At 42.9% G+C, this 21267-nt stretch overlaps 1 protein-coding gene and 1 long non-coding RNA gene across 2 annotated transcripts in view; both read right to left on the bottom strand.

Annotated features, from left to right (window-relative positions):
- LOC115385813 (gamma-aminobutyric acid receptor subunit pi-like) overlaps nt 1-17247 on the bottom strand; it is a 69638-nt gene extending 52391 nt beyond the window's left edge. The window contains exons 1-2 of the mRNA XM_030087885.1: nt 17217-17247; nt 595-684 (exon numbers count right to left, since the gene is read on the bottom strand). Of these exons, the coding sequence (XP_029943745.1) occupies nt 595-647 (53 nt within the window). The 5' untranslated portion in view covers nt 648-684; nt 17217-17247. The remainder of the gene's footprint in view (nt 1-594; nt 685-17216) is intronic.
- The window catches only part of LOC115385815 (uncharacterized), a 157215-nt gene that overhangs the window by 127518 nt on the left and 8430 nt on the right, over nt 1-21267 (bottom strand). The window lies entirely within an intron of this gene.

Genomic DNA, 21267 nt, shown 5'->3' on the forward strand with positions numbered 1-21267 from the left:
ACAGCAAAACCTGCTGCAACACAAAAAATAAATCCCACAGATGATTATGAAAAGAAGCGCAACACTATACAGAGAATATTTTATCGGTGGGATTCAATGAGGCCCAGAGGGCTCTGCCTTATCTAGAATGAGCAAAGCGCAAAAAAAAAAAAGAAGAAAAATAAATAAATAAAAAGCTGCAGTGTCTTCTCTACACGATAACAGACAAATGTGCAGTAAAACATCCCATCATTCTCTCCACATGACCTCTGCAGGGATTATAACACCAATTGTATGCAATGACTGACGCATGCAGTGCCGGATCCTGCCTCATCGGTTCTGCACCGTGGCATCGCCATCGCCGCGGCGGCGCCGGAGCTCCGGCGCTCCGTGTCAGATGCACGGGGAGCCGTTATTGAGTATTGATGGTTTGGCAAGAAGGCGATAGAACGGAGCACTTCTCCGTCTCCTCCTGAGCTCGCACTGCGAACAAAAGCTCCGCCGTTGTTACAAATTAGAATCTTGACACGACTTGATTACTCTCGCTGCCCGTGAAGACAGCCTCGTGCTTGAGGATCCCAACGGCTATATTTCTTCCTCTGCGCGCAGTCTCACCTGCTAATGAGGAGGATGGTGAACACAGTCCCTCCAGATACAGCGAGGGCCATGGCTGCTGAAGGAGTGAAGACGCCAGCTGGAGTTTATCTGAAATAAGAGCACACAAAGGACAGTAATATGTAACTTCAAGTGCTGACAGCAGATGCAGAAAATATGGACTTAATTTCCTTCAACGAGGAAATTGTCCGACGCATCGCGGCAGTGAAGCAAAGCTTATATTGTACAGCTGAACCAGTGACTTCTGGATTTCCCCTTTCAGGCTGGAAGGCACTACAGCTGGTCTGTGACCCCGTTTCTATTTTTAGTCTTTACAGTTCTACAAATATTTTCCTTTCACAAAGATGACTTTTATCTCCCAGGTGATGGTGGCCTCTCTTGTTATCTTTCCCAGTTTCTCTGAAATTTAGGATGGTGCATTTTCTAAATCAGGCGGCAGAGCGAAACGGCGCCGACATGCCTCGGGGACATTCTCTCAACGGTATAACGACCCCTCATTAATGATTTCACCCCAACTCTGAGCCCCGCACTGAGCTCGGGACTTGGACGAAAAGTAATAAAGCAGCTTCCTTCTGAGCGAGTCCTCTCTTGTTTCTTATATCCCCCCGCGTTCCCACTCGCTCTGCCTCTCTTAAGATGAAAGCAGGCAGAAAACCTTCGGAGACCAGGACGACTTAACCGCTCGAGACCCGACAGCCACGGACGGAAAGCTGGGGGCTAAGGAAATATTTCATGTGAAGTTGAAAGCAAAGTTCTGTGGCACTGCTGTTAAAATTGCCTTTCAGTGTGGTGAAGCCTTTAAATATGGCAGGACCTGTTGGTTACATGTTTGGATTTGGTTACATAACATACAGATCCATTACAGTTTGTGAGAAAAACAGATGAAAAACCAAGGAGCAATTAAGTATTATTGGAACACACAAAATTAGAATCAAAAAGTTTCATTTAAAAATTGATGAAAATAATTCAAAATTGCAGTAAAAACAAAAGGAATTAAACTATGAGTGTAACAGGTGTGACTGTCAAGGGCCACAATTCAAGACCTACAATAAAAAAAAAATATCATATGTCAACTGCTGTGGTCCAGTGGACCGTATTCAACTGATTTGAGATGTACTGGCCGACTGTTCACGGTAACCACAATTCCCCAAAAGACTACCAACCAAAAAAAAAAGGGTTGAATGATGAAATTCAATGACGAAGCAAATTTTTATTCTTTAGGATGAAGAAGCTTTACCGCCAATCCAAAAACCCGTCCACACAAATAAACACAAATAGCAGAAGAGGTTTGATATAAGTTAAACACAATGTAAACGGTCTGGAATTCATTACAATCTCCCGCACACACTCACATTCATGGAAACAGTTACCATGTAAAGAACCAGTTTACCACTGGAAGCAACTTGGAGTTCAATGCCTTGAACATGGATACTCTGACCCAGGACTGCCGGGGCTTCACCGGCCGGGGCTGAAATGATGATGATGATGTTCCCAGACACTGAGGCTGCAGTGCTAACCAGACCCATAGAACTCTGAATGACCTCTTGGCTCATCGTTTGTGTATGTGCGCCTCTCAGGTGGATTTTTTTGTCCCAAACCTCCCGGACAAAGACATTTTTCTTTGTGGGGGTGTCTGCCACATGGCTCCTGTTGTTGGTTCCTGCTTGTGATTCATATTGTCTAATTTCCATAGTTGTGATGGGTATTTTATGGACATCCCACGAGTTCTTAAAATATGTGATGCTGACTTTAAGAATAAAGCAGAATATTCTACTTCTGAGGAAGATGATTTGTGATTCCGTTTTCTTTTGTGCATTGAGGATTTTCTACAGACGTGGTATTGAAATTTGCAGCAGCATAAAAGTTCACAGTTTGGCTGCAGAAAAACTTGTTGCTGCCAACTTGACCACACGAGTTTTCAGCCATTCCTGACAGATGTCATGTTTTACAGCACATGTGCCTCCACGTTAACTTTAATTGTATCGCCTGTGTGTACCAAAAATTAGCCAAGCTTAATTCCCAAACTTTAAACTACAATGAAAAATCAGCAATTAAAACCAAACAATTTTTACAATTTGCTTGGTGGTTTGGCGGGTCGGATTTGACCCAAGGACCTTATGTTTGACACCACATGTTCGAAGATATCTTCAACACTCAATGTGCAGCAGTTACTGAATACCTCTGTGTTGTTCGTGTGACTAAAGTGTGATTTGTTGGAGAATCTTGTCTGCGAATGGACCGCAGTAATGACTACAGGAAAAAAATCTTTATTTATCTGCTTTATTGGAATTTTTAAATGTTTTTCAAAATCTAATTTTCTTTTGAGTTCTGGTTATGAAAAAAAATTACACATGCCAAATCTTATCAGCAACAACAGGACGGGATTAATCTGCTCAGATCGATCAAACATGATTAGAGAGATGGCTCATGATTGAAAAAGTTTTGAATCAGTCAATGTGTGAAGAGCTGAAGCTCATCTAAATTAACAGCTTACAGGATGAGAATAATTCATCCTTGCTGAAAACACATGAGCCCTTCGCTTGTGGTGGAGCGCTCCTTCTTCATGCTCCACCCAATCAGTATGAAGCGGAGTGAAAATCAAATGTAATTAGTGAACACTACAGTTAAGAGGGGATTTGCATCATTTCATAAGTGAAATAAACAAATTTTATTAGAAAAACATTTGCCTGGGGATTGTGCGGGTGTAAGTCTGCCAGCTCACCAGGCTTAAGTTGACCCCCTGCCAGGCTGAAGCATCTGGGAAACTTTTGATATTTCTAATCAGAATCCAACTCGTATTTAGAAAAACTTGAAAAAAAAAAACTCGGATGGGAACAACAGGAGTTGTTCAAAACGGAATGGAGGCTGTATGTATAACATTTTTGCCTAAAACGCCGGTATCGCAGGCGTTGTGAAGGTACAGATCCCATCATCAAGTATTCAGTGTTTGAGGGGATATACGACCAGAGACCAGTGGTGTAGTTCAGTGTATAACCACTCATTTTTCAGTCAGCGTTGTGTAACACAACACTGCCAAATCTCCACGATGCACCACTCAGCAGTATCTATGAGTCAGAGTGAAGATTTTTTTTCCCTACAGTGATGAAGGCAGGTCCCCCTCATCCGCCTCTAAATGGCCAGTAGTCACCGACCGCTTAGTTCATGTTCATGTTTATCGTCAGCATGAGGGCTGACGAGCCAATCAGAGTCAGCACGCAGTCCAGTCCTGGTCAAGTTGGTGTTTCTTACCCGTCTTCAGTTTCTACACTTCCTGATTTATTTAGAATCTCACATGTGTCCTGTCTCTACTTGTCTTCCTGTCTGCCTTTCCTCAGTGTGTGTGTGTGTGTGTGTGTGTGTGTGTGTGTGTGTGTGTGTGTGTGTGTGTGTTTGTCTGACTCCCTTACCTCAAGTTCTTGTGGCTAGAACATCTTTGTACCTTCACATATAGACTTAAACATTCTTTGCGTTTTCTTATGCCCCATTTCAGGCCAGCTGACAGCTTTGCCTGGGCCCAGGACAACACGTCTGCGGTGCAGTGCGGCGCGGAGCAGCGCAGCGCCTGCATGCAGTGTCAGACCAGGGGGTGTGGAGGTCGCCTCGTAAACCAGACCCGCCCACTCCTCATCCACGTTTGGATTTGGAGTTGGGCTTAGTCGTCATCAAAATGCGTTTGCTTCTCTAAGGATTAGCATTAGCTCATTAGCTCTAGCATCCTTACACGCAAAGACACGTGAAAACGTCTTTTCCTGTAAGAAACTCACCAAGTGCAGACTTGCTTGGTGTAATACTTGGTATTTTGGCTATAACTTTACTCATTGCAGCTTTCAGACGATGGTTAAAGTTAACGTCCGTAATCTCCGCTACAAGCAGTGATGGCGTCACTTCCGGTTCAGCCACCGGAATTCGCCAAAAAAATTTGAAAAAAAAGCGGCAATGCTGATTGGCTCGGCCGTTTCACGACCGAGTGAAGTCCCCTTCTATAGGCTCCTACCCAGACTGAGCTCAACTCCAAAATTCAAACGCGGATGAGGAGTGGGCGGGGCTAGTTTACGAGGCAAGTGTGGAGGCGCGGGGCGGTGCAGCGCGGCGCCTACATGCTGCGTCGGGAGCCGTGAGTGGCGTGCTGGATGGGCACCCCCACCTTTAATTCTGAGCCCCCCCCAAACCCTGGGCCAAGGACAACAGACCCATTCGTCCCCCACTGTCGGCGGCCCTGCCCCATTTATCCAGCAGTGTTTCAAGTGAAAACACTCCTTTTCTGTGTTTTTGTTTCAGCAAAGATTCAAAGTAACACAGCAAGGTTCTGAGAACGGCGTCTGTTCACACAGCAAAGGCAGAAACACTGAGAAAGACGTAGTTGGCATGCTCGGCCATGAAATCACACACAGAGACAAATAATGCACTATACAACTAAATGAAAAATTATACTGAAATAATGTTACAATGAGCAAATAATATAGATGGATGGAGTTTTGTACATGGCAGTGTTTTTGAAAAATTAGAAGCAGTTGCAAAAAATTGGCTGCTTTAAAACAAGGCATAAAATGAGAGAATCACCACTTCTCCAGGGATTTGGACGCCCCTGCACCACTGCCAGGGACACACCACCGTCTTTTCCTCTACAATCTTCCATTTGCTCGTAAAACTCAAAAACTTACCACTGCACTGATGTGTAAAAGAAATCATGAAAGAAACAGAAATCACAGATGTGCTACAGCCTAAAGCTTTCAAAAGCAAGGTACAGGTGTTAATAAAATGTTCCAAAAAAAAAAAAAAAAATAGGAAAAAGAAAAGAGCATTGCAAACATGGCTGTCTTCTCATCTCCGTGTGCTGCTCAGCGATGCATTAAAAAGGACTGAATCACGCCCACTCACCTGGAAGCAGTTCAGTCAGTACATTACAGCAGTTTACAGTAACCTGGGGAGCTGTTCTTGGGATCAGGGATACCCCTATAAAACCTGTCTGGCTGAGTCTGGCACTGAATGTTTGACTCATTCTCACGCGAGAAGACCACACAGCGTAAAGCTTCATACATGCCCGTGTCAATGGCAGACTATTGGGAATCCCAGGCAATGGACAATGAAACTATAATGAGATGTGGCTCCGCTGAACTGCTTTCTGGATTGGAACAGACTCTCAAGCAGAAGACACGCCATTTATGTGCTAACCAACATCACCAAGCAATTAATCACACGCGTTTTGATTCATTATCTTCAAAGACGCGTGCTCATTCCCAGCCTTGATGGAAGTCCTTGTCTCTGTAGAGTGAGGGCGATGTAAGTCATTTGCGACTTCCATTACAAAGTGTATTTGACATTCGGCTTGTGTCGCTGTCTCTTTGTGCCCCAGTTGTCTTACGATTGGCTCTGATGGGTCAGACAGCAAATGAGAAAACTAGAAAATAATTTATTTCTTTGTTTGTTTTCACACCAGGTGTAATTGGATTCATCTGTCACTGTCTGGGGATAACTTTCTGATCTTTTGGCAGATGTAAAAAAAAAAAAAAAAAAAAAAAAATACACAAAGTTTACAGACAAGGCTTTGTATCCCAGAAATCACATATCCAGATGTAACACTGTGCACACGCAGCTCTCTTGCTGTTCCCTCCCGCTGTGTTACCCCTAATCTTCAAAGTACCAAATGTTTTCCTTGTTGGTATTTGAGGACATGAGACCATGGCTTTTTCAGTGCCCCCGGTTAGGGAAGTCCCAACTTTAAAGCTCACTTATCTCCGCAGTTCAGTTCATGTTTTTTTTTTTTTTGACAAAAACCGCCCTGGCATGTGCCAAAGCTGAGTGACCATCCCGATAAAGGACACGCTCGCACGGGAGGACGGGTAGCAGTGAGCCACGGCGATGCTTGTCTTTCAGCCGCGATTCCGACCGCTGGCAATTTGATTTTAAGCCGACTTGAAAAGGGCAGCAGCAAATATAAAAAAGATATGTCAAGCAGAACTGAGTCACTTCATCTAATTCTCCGGCTTTTCTCTCCTTTGTAGCTCTTCAAGGTACTTATTCCAGGCTCACTGGATGAGTCACGTCAATGGCACGTCAAGCTCGTCCATATCCACGTCTCCCCCTTTCCCTCGTCATTCTCATTCACTTGGTTATTGTGGTGACTGATTTGTGGGCTCGGATTTTGTTTTTCAAGAGCATCAAAACCTTTAAATGTACAATGAATTAGTTTAGCATCATTAACATCATCCAAATACTGACAGAAGAAAAACTCTAGAAAGTAGGGAAATTTCTCACCAGCAGAAGAAGCTTTGTGAGGTAGCTTATGCAAACTAAACAGGTTGGCATGTACGTTAATCTGGATAAAAGTCTGATATGTGGCTGAAATCTTGAAGTCAGTGCATTAACATAACACTGAGGGCTTTATTTGCTCAGACGCTAAAATGTACAAAAAGTTGTACTGTTCTGTATTTTTCAGGTGATCGGGGAAGAACAATACCATCATGCTACAACACGTGCAAGCAGGAGTATTCAAAAGAGGGTTTGTGTGCATTTTTGTTTGTTTGGGCACATAATTTAATGTGATTTTATTGAGCTGGTGATGTTGGAGGATAATGTTATCAAACATGTCACACACACACATCGTAGCATTACAGCAAATGTATGATAGATGCTCTAAGTCAAGGCTTTGGGAAAGACACGGAATAGATTCAGAAAAGATTGTTAGATCCAGAAGAGTAAATTAAAGAAAACATTTCATAATGTCCCAACAAATCGAAGCCTCGTGACAAACTCACATTGCACATTGGAAAATAATCATGCACCATTAATAATAATGCATGAGCTAGTTCTTTTTGCATAATTTGGGAAACACATCTAATAGTCCATGTTCATGACTGCAAATGTTTGGATTGTGCATCTTCATAAAGGTCAGCTCCTTTTCTGGATTCCTCTTGAATAAATTCTCTCTCTGCATTTAACTCACCCATTCATAGATAACTAATAGGAGCAGAATGCTGCCACAGTGTCAGGCTCGTGGAGCTGCTGAGGATCACAGGCCTGCAAACTTCAAATGCCAAGTAACCTCAAGGCCGCAACTTCCTCCAATATTGCAAATAAAATTAAGCTTGCATCCATGTTTCCACATAAATCTCCAGTGGATCAAGGCCAAGGTCTTTGTCTGGGACTAACTACCCCAGTGATTGGCTACAGAGCCAAGTGTACATGGCGTTTCATGTGGAAACATCATTTTTGCATTTTCGTTTCAGAAAAGTTTCATAATTATATGGTAACTTTTTGAAAACGATGCCCTTCAGAAATGCTGAAAATAATGTGGTTTCAAAGATTCAAAAAAAGCTGCATTTTCAGTTGCTCCGAGCGCAGGTTTCACGGCAAACAGACAAACAGAAATGAACTGAAAGTTTTCTGTTTTTACTTAGAAACATCATCTTGTAAACGAGGCCTATGAGTGATGAATGAAGCTTTCAGTTTTACACTCATATAAAAACAGATAAGAGAAAAACTTATAAAGCCTTTATAGCCTGAAGTGTCTTTTAGACAAAGCTACAGCACTTCTGGCTGATTTTCCTGTTCTTTAAGCCGGGTTATGAATCCAGAGGGGATAAAGCTGTCTTGAAGATGAATGGATGGATTTTACAGATACATCAAACATGTTGGAGGACTCTGGATAAGCATTCATTTCTGACTTGCGATTATAAAAAACGAGTAAGAGAGAAGATGAGACCTGAGACGGGATGTGTGAAGAGCTTACAGGTGTGAGATTAGAGTTCACCCACTTTACACAGATGTTGAATCAGCAGTGTTGCACAACAGTGGGAGCATTATTGTTCCCGAGTTTCTGGAAAGGTTCACACAAACAAAACAAAACAAAACCAACATCAGAAGCTGAAGGAGTCCATCAGGAAAAAGTTGAGGTGTGCGTCATCCATTAAATGCGTCACAGCCTATATCACATTCCGGGAAGCCACAGTCTCGCAGGAAATCTATGAAACTTGAATTCTTGCATAAAGCACATTGATTGTGCCAATTTGAAAGAAATGGTATCACAGTGTCTCCAATATGCAGAGTTAATTAAATCTAAAGAAGTGGCTGAAATACAAATCTACAAAGAAACACAAAACCACCTTGAATGAGTTTCAGAGCTGCAAAAAAATCATTTGTTCTGCTCGTTTGCTCCAGTAGTTGCTGTGCACCGCTCTCAACTGCTGAATTTCAGAATATTCTTGAATATGTAAATTGTGAGTGACCTACCAGACACCTCCAATCCTTAAGTTGGCGGTTTGATCCCCCGTCCAGCCCTCTCCATATTTCAAAGTGTCTTGTGGTGATTATTTGTGAAATGTGCCACATAAGTTCAATTACACTGCATTTCAAAACCTGCCCGCAGAAAAATAAGTCCGTCTGGTCTTTTTTTTGAATGCTACTGTATAATTTTTGTGCACCCTATCCGGAGAATAAATTTGGCATGTGCAGATCGCTGAATAGAAAACAGGCAGTGATTTCCGATGCAGCCATTTAACATGTCAAAAAGCTGGAGTGGCGCAAGTGCTGCTGTTCACATAAATAATAGCTATATTCCATTACCGCGGCGCTTCCAAAGACCTGAAGCTCGGCATGCTTGAGAGCTCCAGCACACCTGAATCAAACGAGTGGCTCATCGTAAAGCGCTGGAGGAGCCTCGGAGCATGCCGCTCATTTGAATCAGGTGTGCAGGAGCAGGAGAGACATCTGAAACATGCAGGGCAGGAGTCCCCCAGGACGCAGGGTTTGGGAAACACTGCAACAAGGTAGAGATGCTGTGTATGCTGGCGCACTGGCATGGAAAACCGGGACACCATTCATGTTCTGAGACACACCTGTGCTTCTCTGCTGTGACAATTCAAATATTTTGCCTTTGAAAAGGACCTACTTCCACAGCAGGTGATCACATCGTCGTCTTTTCCAGTTGTCTGTCACTTCTTGCGTGACATACTTATGGCCAATTATTCGGAGGACCAAAAACAGGAAAAGACAGCAGATTCACTTCATTTTAACGAGGCATCCTTGCTGAGTGAGATCAACTAGGATCCCACACAGTGGTTGTTGTGATTTTTGGTGCAAAATGCTAAAGATGCTTGGAGCTAGTGAAAAGATGGAAATGCAACTTTTCTCAAACTCTGCTACTGCACATATTTTTCTAGATGGACAAAACAACAATACTTGCCCTCCCAGTCCATGTTTTCCTCATTAAAGGTGCTGTAGGCAGGATTCCGCATCTCCGCCATCTTGCTTAGGGTTACCTAAGCAAGATGGCGATTTGACCCATCTAAGATGGCGATTTGAAACCCAGCACAGCCAATCCTGTCCTGTTTTCTCTGACATCACGCTCTTACGCAAGTTAAGCCCCTCCCACAAGAGCGCGCGACAAAACCCCCCTCGACCAATCACGGTTAGAGCCTCATGGACTCTTCTGATTGGTCAAAGATACCTGGAGCTGTCGAGATTCCTTTTCAGCTCAGAACAGAGACAGATGGAAACGCTGCGCCCTCGCGGTAGTGCAATTATGCTACACTCCTAAAGAATTATCAATGGATACTCTAACATTTAATCCAAAGAAAACACAGAAAAATTAGCATTGACTAGCAAAATCCTGCCTACAGCACCTTTAATAGTCATCCACAATGGTGATCACACTTCATTTTATGTCCATACAAATGTCTGTTTAACTTTGTGTATTGTTGTCTGTGTGTGTGTGTGTGGTTTCATTATAAAAAAAAAAAAAAACAACCAACAGCACCCACTAGTGGACCAACATAAAAACTTTCTGCTGTTCCCATGTAAATGAGCATCATTTTCCAAATGTTGCCATGTAAACGCGCAGCCTTTCTGAAATTAAAATCCAAAGAAATTTTCATTTGAAACGCTGTGTAAATTCTGTCTTAGAGATCTCAGAAACTTCCATTCAAGTTAAAAATTGCAACAAATACTGAACTTTTATTCATTTGATTCAGGTGTATCTCAGCAGGGAAGCTTCAGAAAGTCGGGGTTTCCACAAATGTCTTGACATGCCAACAAAATCCTTTTCATTTACTGGTAGCGACACCAGAACTCTGCTCTTGTTGAATACCAGCCGCATCCCAGACTCCAGCACAGAGGTGGCCACCCCCACTCCTGGAGAGCACCTGTCCCACATGTTTTAGCTTTCTCTCTCTGCTTCAACACACATGAATCTAATGATTCTGTCTTAACCGAGCACCGAACAGAGTTCAGTAATGAGCCTGTCAACGCAGAAAGGTGTGCTGGAGCAGGGAGAGAACTAAAACATGCAGGACAGGAGCTCCTAAGAATAGGGTTAGGCACCCCTGATATATCACCTTATCTGCATAAATCACTGCAATCAGGAATCATTTCTTTGAAGATCAATGTCATTGATCTCAATTATAAAAGTCTCAGGACCTGTGATGGTCTAAAACCCTATTTATTAGGATACTTATTTGAAAGGTGATCAATGACGAGGTTGATTCGATTTGTGGAGTTGCTCCCAGATGGGACACCACCACAGAACCAGCAGCTGTTTTCCTGAACGTGACATGCTGTGCTTGGTCAGTGGGGATTTCGTTGAACCCTACAGCATTTACCAAGAGCCACGGAGCAAACCACCATGAAGCAACATTCACATGGGCTTTCCAAAATGCTTTGGCTGGAAGCGGTTTGGCCACAGGGCCAGCTGCCGGCTGGATAGTAACCACGAACTGGACAACCCAGCCAGCTTTCTGATATAAAAGAAACTCTTTATTTCAATCAGAAAAGCATTTTTATTCAAGATCCAGAAAGACCGAAGAGAACTGAGCTTCAGGCTAAAACCTTAAAAAGTTACTACTGGGGAGCTGTTTGCAGCTCACAACCTTTCCTCCATCATGGTTGGAAATATATTCATCAGGTGGTCGACTTTTGAGATTAATGCCTTTTGTAGCTGTAATTTCAAAAACGTTGAGTTGAAGTTATCACTGCAAACTAATCTCGTTCATCAGCTTGGCTCATGAAACAAGATTTCCTCCTCAAGGGTGATGCTTGTTTTTCTGGTTTGTCAGACACTCATCAGACTCTCTGATATGCTGTCAGACAGACAATTTGTCACACAGCAGCGGCTGATCCATGGAGAAAAAAACTGAGACACAAAGGTGAATACAGTGATAATAATTGGAAAAATAAAGTGCTAATAAGAAATTGCCTTTAGTTTCCTTCAAAATCTCACTTTTTTTTTTTTCCACAGACGTTATGTTTCAACAGACAGACCAGCCAAAGTGTGTAAGGGTGCTTAAGTTAATCTGGTATGTATAAAACAGCTGGGTTTTTCCTGATGATTTTTGAAACATAAGTCTCATTGCATTTCAGCCAGCCACTCCGACTTCAGTCCAGCTAGCTCCATATTTTATTTTTTTTGATGAAAAAAACTGAAAAAAAAAAAAAAAAAAAATTCTTTCGAGATTCCACAAGTACATTGAATCAAAAATAGCACTGAAAGAATTTCTAATGTGAGTCTGATGGAACAGAGTAATGCAGCGTTTCGCTGCGCGGTAGAATGGTTTTCATCTCTGCTATCAAAGTATCTTAGTGATGCTGTCATTGTAGAGTCTTTAGGGTTCTCGCCACAGTCCAACCGGCGTCTCTCATTATATAAAAGACACTGGGAGGCTCAGCCCACCTCCTGACAGACGCTCTCTCGGCCTCATCTTTGCCTCTGTTGCGCTCTCAGACGCAACAAGGCGGCTTCTCGGAGCAACATTCGGGGCTCTGCGGACTTCATCCAGGCAGAGGCCTCCCTTTCCCCGTTTCATCTGTGGATTTTAGAGGCTTCGATTCACGCTCTGACTGACTTCCACTCCCCAGCACGTCAGACGGGTCTCCAGCGTCCGTCACTCGGCGCTATTATTAGGCTGAGCTGGCAACATTGCTGCTTTAACGTACACTATGGGGAGGAAAAATGCAGGCTTGCAAATACAGGAGTGATGATGACAGGGGAGTGGATGATGATGATGAAGAGGGATCAGGGAAGGGGGGATGATTAAAAATGGAGGTTTGAGATTAGTCTGAACATGTCGATTTTAGGGAAATTTGATCAAACGGCAGGTTCAAGAAGACGCTATGTAATCATTGAAGGTGACAATATAAATCAGTTAAAGTGACAATAAAGTCAACGTGACCTAGTTTGGATGAGCTTAGTTACTGAAATTGCATTTCCACAAAAAGACTAATAAGAGAAGATGGGACATCCAGTCCGATAGGAAGATGCTGAGACTCTGGCCTATTTTCTATTGAAAACATTGTTTCTGGAGTCTGTTTACAGAATGAAAGTGCAACTTTTTGAAAAGGACTCCCAAGGTGGAACTTTCTGAGAAGACTGCAATTCCATCTCCATGAAAATGGGGAAAAACTATTTTTCTGGTGTGTCGAATTGTAAAAATATATAAAACACAATACGTTTCTGGAGCTGCCGTATTTACAATCTTTTCCAACTCAATCTATTGGTTCTTACACTTTATATTTTACATCCTGCCTTCTTATATTGTTTCCTTCATCATGACTACCTCAGCTCCAGCCTCCATGAATGTTCCCTTCTGCTTTTGGTATGTTCGATTGAGCCGTGCGACCCCATGTCGACAGAGCGAAACAGTAGGAGTCATTTAAGTGGCTTGAAAGCTATTTAAAGCTGTTGACTGGACCTGGTCTTTGCCCATAATATAATCGTCTCCCCTGCTGGGGCACACACAAATGACTATTGATGTTAAGTGTCTTTGAAAAACAGAAGCTAAAACAAAAAACAGAGGATGGTCACATCACAAAGCCACATAAAGACATGGAAATGCTGTAGAGGACTTGCAAAACTTAAACCATAAAAGCTCATTAAATTTAACTCATCCATGCCTCCCAGAAATAAAGTTTTCAGCAAAAACAAAACCTAAATGTGTTTCCTTTTGTCTGACAGAACTGGCAGTGCTCTCTCTCTCTGCTGAGATTCACTTCTCTGCCAGCAACAAAATGAAATATGATGTATTATTTGGTGAAGCAGAGCACTCCGTTTGATGGAGCTGTTCAGTGCTTTGACGCCTGCGGTCCAGTATGTAGAATTTACTGCCTGGATGCTGGAAGACAGTGTACAGACACACCTGCAGGTAATCCTGAACGCCAGTGCTTTTGTGTGAATTTAAGATGCGTACTGGACATTTTACACGGTTAAAACTGCACTTGAAACACCTCTTATGAATGGAGACTCCTGCACACACACACACACACACACACACGCTTTGACAATGCTGTCTTCAACACTTTCTTCACAATGCCAGGTACGATATGATGCACCAATATGAAAAGTTTGACTGATACAATAACCAATATTCATATTTACCGATATCGGTATATCTTAATATTAAAAAAAGCATTTCCCATCATCAGGTGGTCCTTGATTATCATTTCCGTGACTGATTGAGTTCATCTTTGTGCCAACTTCTGTAAATTTCTTGTTCTTGTCGAGGGACCGCCGGTATATTGCGTGTCCATTCACCATTAGATATTCCTCTTATAGATCACTTTTATTATCATGAGAACAAAATGTCATCAGGATAACTGAGCAGACGGACTCATCTTCCTCGGACACATGGAGTAGTCCGACTCAACTTCTCCTCCAAGGTGCTCAAAATGACAAACTGCAGCCGTAGAAATTATTACATAAGAGGTAGCGGCAATAAATAAGAAGGCCCAGTACTGAGAACTATTACTACAGCTTTCACCCAGGAGACTAATCCAGTAATTTTACTGAACCCACGGATGGGGAGAAAGTGTGCTCTCGTGGGTGGTGTAATTATTGAAGACTTAATCAAGAGACACCACATAAAACATGACCGAGTCGGCACTAAAGAGCGGCTGCATGGATGAAACCATGGATCTACAGCTTCGCGAATAATCATATCAAAAGGATATGTCAAATAAGTGATATGAATTTTTTAAGAATGTAACCTACTTAATTTTAACCCCATGCTTTCTGAAATCCTGTCATGTAGTTTATGCTGCCTAAGAAATAAAACCCAACCTGCGCAGACTTACTGCTTCACCTTTATAATTAAAGTGTGGATTGGCTTCTTGACATGTACATATGAAGCATAATCTGGATTTAAACATGGAGACCAGAGTGTTTCCACAGCCAGGCTGACGAGTCCAGTTCGTCTCTTGGGAAAATCAATGAGGGCAATTACAGCTGGTTGGAAATGTGATCAGGTGTCATGTCAAACTTGTGAGCATGATAAAGTACATCTGCTTAATTGAGCTACAACAAAATTTGAATGTGTAGATCATCTGTTGATCAGCCGTAACATTATAACCACTCACATCACAGTGGTGTATTGTTGTTTAACAGCCCAAACTGCACCAGATTTCTGAAGGATCGCTGAAGTGCGTGACATCGAGATGTAAGAAACAGATCTCTAAAGTCCGAGAAGCTGTACAGAGCCTGGTCACTGGTTCACCGCTTCTCTTTCCTCTGACCGCTGCAGACAGGGAGGCTCCTAATGAATTCACTTTGAAGACAGAAGATTTCCATGCAACCTGGTAGAACAGGTGTCACGACTCTTGCACTTCAGCTAAAAGCAGTCCAAACTGTTGGGCTGATCAGTGTGTACAGGACATCAGGGGGGATAAGCAGCACAACTCTGATGGGTCAAGCCAGTTCAACCCGGTGAAGAAATTCAATCAATGGTGGCAAATTAAAATGGATCAAACCCTTTTGCATTCTGCTGAAACGTGCTTTGCGTCACGGTCCTGGAGCTTCTGGTCCCTGCAGACCACGCCCCTGCCCTGTGGTCGTGTTTCCATCAGACGTGATCCTTGAAAAGAAAAGCCTGAGGGAAACCAGTCGATCGGACGACACATCAAGGCGCCATGACAGGACATGGGGAGACAATACCAGGAGGATTTCTGCCATCAGATTGCATTAACGCTGACATATGACACACTGCCAGGCAAAAGCCCAGGAGACAAGAACCAGAAAGAGCCCCAGCAGCTGTCATGAAGCACCTGTACAGCAGCCCAACATGGGAAGTCTGGATTGTGATTTCAAACAAAAAAACAGTGAGATCCAGGAGTGTTGACCTGGCATGAGAGATGCTCTCTAAAACGACTGTGATGAATTACCAGCAGCTCATAGCAGTGACACAGGGCCGCGCTCTCTCAGCTCGCCAGACCACAGAAAACAGTCAATAAGAAGCAGGTACGAGGCGCAACCCGAGCCAACGGGGGAAAATAATCAATACAGGGAGAGAAAACTGAAAACAAAAACAATGGATTCACATGTCAAATATGCCCCGTACGCTCCAACTATTCAATCTGCTGTGCGCGGCTGCAGCTTTTTTAATCCTCGTGATCTCAGAGAGAAACAAAATACCGCTCCCAGTCCTGGAGTTGTGATGATAACGGACAGCCTTTCCATTATCTCCACCACAACTCTATTTATGTAAATCTCATTCCCTTTCTCGTGACGGCTGGCCTGCACTGAGAGAGCCGAATCTGAAAGGCAGCTGGCAGTTTAAACCCAAAGAGTGAGAGAGAGAGAAAAAAAAAGAGAAACTTCACCAATTAAGTATGTCTTACAATCTGTGCTTGTTCCGCTGATTACAGACATTATCATTGTGGTAAATATAGTTAGAGAAATTAGAAGGGGACTCATGAAATCTCACCATAAGGCTTCATGGAGCATTAGCGTAATTTTAATTACAGATTTTATCGCTGGTGGTATCATAGCATTGCTGGGAGCATTTGTCAGTCTACTTGACAGCTTAACTGTGTTTTTTTTTTTTTTTCTTTTATCTGATGTGGGGCTGCTGGGATAGAGACAGGCTAAAATAGACATCACAGATTGATAAGAGCTTAAGAAAGGCTGGTTTGTGGTTGCCCAGAGGGCGATGAATCCTATGCATCCCAGTCTGAACCAATTCCTGTAAAAGGCATATAAAAATAATGATAGGTGTCAATAATACACCTGCTCCTGATCTCCTTTGACGTTTCTGAATTGAAGTGGGTATAGGTTGCTTCTTGAGCTCGATCACAATTGAAGTACTTGAATGTACAGCTTCTGAAAGAACACAACATGATTTTTTAAAAAGAATCAAACCAGAAGCTCGCCTTATAGGTTAACCTCCTAACCCCGTTCACTCCAATGAAGGGAGTGAGCCACGCACTGGTGCGCCAGCAGCTGGAATCAACTGAAAGCTGCAAAGAAAAAAAAAAAATTTGAGGAGGAAGACTCACTGCACGCGCGCTGAGACGCGCGCACGGTGCCGTTAAGTAACACCGACCGAGATAAGCTTGGAATTGACTTGCGCATCGCCACGACTTTTCTTATTCACCCCAATTAAAACAACAACAGCAAATAAAGACTCATGCATTTTGGTATTAAGGAGAAAAAAGAAACCCACAAGCTTCCAGGACATCAAAGTTTTGGATCCAGTGTGCGTGTGCGCGCTGCGCTGCGCTCCGCTCAAAGGTGCGCTGCTTGGAAAAAGCGCACGAGAAGGAAAAAAAAAAAAAAAGGAAAAATCCTCTCCAACGGGCGCCTCCGTAATTTTCAGCTAAACCACACACAGAGAGACGGACAGAGTTAAAACCCCAACTTTTACCTGTCTCTGCCGATCGCCGCGTTCATGTCACGTATAGCGCGTCCTGGACATAAAGACTCCGGGATGCACTTCTTTTTTTCCACCCCCCACTTCAGATCTGCGTTGCCGTAGCCTCCGCTTCCATGCGGTGTTTTATTCCTCCTTTCTTTAAAGCCAGCACCTGCTGCTCCGTGCATACGTATGCCCGCACAAACAACTGGTAGTGCTCTCTCAGCGGATTCCCATTAACCGCTACGGGTTGGACGCGCCGCTGCGCAATGACGCACGCCATGGACTCGCAGCTGATTTGGAGTCTCCAAAGCTGCCCGAGATGAATTCCAGCGAGCCTGTCATCATCGTGCTGTCTGCTCTGCGTTACCCTTGCATTTCAGTGAGGAGAGGGGGAGGTGGATGATATTTCATGCCCCAACTAAAACGCTCCTAAAAAAAAAAAAAAAAAAAAAAAGTCTTGCTCTGTCACATGAGACCAAAATGTGCTCCAAGAGATATTTCGTGGATATCTGTGGGAGAACTCCCTCAGCGACTCAGATCTCTGGAATCAAAGAGATCAGAGGAATGACGAGATCTGCTCTGACACAAGACACATGTACGACTGTATGTTATCTATTTCGGTGCTTTGATGAAATCAAGTGACAATAATCGCGTCAGTGCACGTTTAACGCTTGGCAGCAGCACTTAAGGCTGTTTTGATTTCTGATCAGCCATAGGTGAACATCCCAGGAGGAGCAGCAGCGCTAGATTTCCTGATTGTTTGTTTTGAACCAGTATTCAGTGTCCCATGGAACAGTTTGAACCTTTGCGATCAGCCTCACACTAAGGAACAGTGGAGCTGGGGGTTTGGGGGACCTTGTCCCGAGGTGCTGGTCTCTGATGGATGGAGCTTGACAAGTCATCCCAAGGGCCACACCTCCACCCCTGGTGCGTGGGTGTAACCAGGAACATTTCCATCCATAACACCCTGAGGGAGGTGAGGGCCGGCCAGCCAGTCAGGCAGCAGCTCATCTGATTTTTGCTCACATGTTGAACTCGGTAAGACCGCCGCAGCAGTTTGAGAGAGGACCATCATCCTCTGCTCCGCTGCTGGCACGCAGGCACTCAGGTGGAGCAGCGCAGCAAGCCTCGTCCATCCATGACTGTTTGATTCCAACTCCCGGGAGACACCCTTGTTTTTCACCCCAACCTTTGACCTCACTGTTAAAAACAGAGGACTTGCTTAGATAAGAGCGTCCGAGCGTGAAGAATGGAGCCTGCTGTACATTCGATGGGGTTTCAAAGACAGGGTTTGCATATTTATTTTTCAGCAAAGGAAAAATAAAATCGGATATTTCCAGAAAATTTTAGACATTGCAATGACAGTGATAATGTGAAAATTATTCGGCCACACATTGCATTGGAAAAAAAAAAAACTAAATTGAAATGTTTCACGATACATGTAACATGCAACGACAAATGCACTCATTTCTAATTTAATGCCAGTAAAATATTTTTTAAAAAATCTCAGACATGATAAAAAAAAGTGAAGAAAAAAAAAACATAAAATGAATTAATGTGATATCCCAACTGTGAGAGGTCGACAGTTCAAGCAATTCTGGGATAATATTTCTAAGCTTAACAGCAAACGATGTCCTTTGTGTGCGTAATATCTTTGAAACACCCTGAGAATGAACTATTCTCTGAAAGCAGAGATAAAGCCTGAAGCTAAACTGTGGACAGCTGTGATCATTAGGCCCTCAGGCCTGGCAATGCAATAAATATGAGTGGATGAAATGATTGCATGTTATAAATTACTACATGTGCTTATGAGCGCCTCCAAAAAAAAAAAAAAAAGCATAATTCATCATAGAATCCACAATTAGAACGCAACAGAGGGCCTTTATTTGCACACTGTATATGCAAGTTAAAAGTAAATTGGCAAAGCAACTTCATCTAGTGCATATATCCCCATAGTACACTTATTTACGGACATAAAAAGTTTAAGAGCGCTACGGGAACTGTGCTATGAATATGTAAAACTCCTAACTGGCTGATAGATGAAACAATAACCCACAAAAACCAACAGAAAGCAGCTGGAGCACCGACTGATCGAGTCACATGGTTCCACTCAGCAGTCATCATTTGGAAAAACCATTTCAGAAAAGTTTCATGTTTACATGGCAGCATATTGGAAATGATATTCGTTGACAAGAAAACAGCAGAAATGCTGGAAAATTAGGTTGTTAGCTTGCCAGGCCACGAGTGGGTGCTGTTGTTGGTTTTTGTAATTCGTATGGACAGACAGCAAAGCTGGATGGTTGATACAGATGATTCTCAACTGTGAAACTATCAAGTCCAGGAGAATGTGGACCGGAGCTCATGGCACTCTGGAGGAAAACATGAACAGTGGCTTTCTGCTCTTTCCTCTCGGTCCGTTCCTGGATTTCGTCATCGCAGCTTCCCTTGCTCATCAGGTTCATATTTTCTTCCCATCTAACATCATCTGATTTGTTTGTTGCTCGCCACCTTATCTTTTTCTCTTTGCTATCCTCCAGCTGAAAGCCTCTATCTCTGATTCTCATCTGCAGAGAAGAGATTCTGTTTGCACCACATTAACTGAAATTGAATTGAATTGAAATTAATTTAATGCAGGGCTGTGCGTGTGCCTGGCCGTCTCTCTCGTTTGTGTTTGTCCCGTGACAGACTGGTGATCTGGCCTCGACGCAGCCTTGGTCGGCTCCAGTGGCCCTTGACCCTAACGCGTGTAAAGCCATCGAGAAGATGGATGTATGGATGAATTGAATTGAGTTCAACAGATTGACAGAAAAACACACACAGTATGTCGAGTGAAGAGGAGCCGGTGTGATTTCCCACAGCAACGTCGAAATCTTCTAAAAACAGTCACCAGTATAAAAACAACGCGAGAAAAAAAGCCAGAGTAACAGCTAGCATAACCAACAGATGTGATTTTGGATTAAACTCTGAAAGATGTTGTCTTTCATTCAGCGCTATTGGATGTAATTATGATAATACAGAAGCAACATCCTGTTTCCTATCATGATGACTTATCAGCTGCTTTTCGAGCCTCTTCATGAACACATCCGAAAAGTTACTGTCGTTGGGAGAACACCGTGCAACTGTTCAGTGTCCCTGAAGAAGTTCTCGATTTCACCATTGACATTATAATAAAAGCTGCTAAATCGCAGTGTGTCCAGTTTGTTTTGAAAACTTGTTGCCACCATCTGATTCCCTTTGTTTTTTGTAATCAGGCGAAATCTTCCCGTTTAAACATTTATTTTGTTGTTTTGTGTGACTCTGAATCAGATTAAGACTTTAAATCACGCGCATTATTTTCCAATTGTCACATGTAACTTGTGTCGAGACAACAGTTGCTTAATGCTTTTGACACAAGAAATATAAAAGAATTGTGTCAGTGGATGTGACATTTTAGCAACTGGAGCCACCATCGGCTCTTTTTTTGTCCATTTACACACACAATTGACAAAAAAATAAAAGTATAAGGTCAAGTTGGTGCGACTTGAAGGCTGACACGGTTTAAATCTGACCTTTAATTCTTCTCATCCAGCACCTTTGCAATGTGTCATCATGTCTGTCACCACTTTGTTTTTACAACAGGTCAAAAAACTGGGCCGAAGTGGATCTGCAACACTTTAACTCAGGCAAGGAAGAAAAGAACCTGTGGGTAAATCTGAGGGAAAGTTTTCACGGAGGCGATTTCCAGTGAAAACGTAAAACTCGCCTTGTGTTCGAGTTCTGTTCAAACGTACAGGAATAAATGGGACTGAAAGGCTGTGGAAATTGATTTTTTTTTTTTTTTTGTATTTTACTCACTTTGATGCTATCATTTATATCCAAATCAGAGCCATTCAGGATGCTGGTGACCAACCACAAATAAGTAAACACATTTCACAAACAAGTCCAAAAAAACCTGAACCACCAATATTTCTAGAAGTGACTTTACAGAAAAACAAGTCTAAAGTCTCTCTGGCTGTTTTTTTCACCGTTCTCCACATCCGGCATCAAGGAGAAGAAATGCTGCACTTGTCGTATTAAGGGG

The sequence above is a fragment of the Salarias fasciatus genome, unplaced genomic scaffold (assembly GCF_902148845.1).
Source record: "Salarias fasciatus unplaced genomic scaffold, fSalaFa1.1, whole genome shotgun sequence".
Classification (NCBI taxonomy): domain Eukaryota; kingdom Metazoa; phylum Chordata; class Actinopteri; order Blenniiformes; family Blenniidae; genus Salarias; species Salarias fasciatus.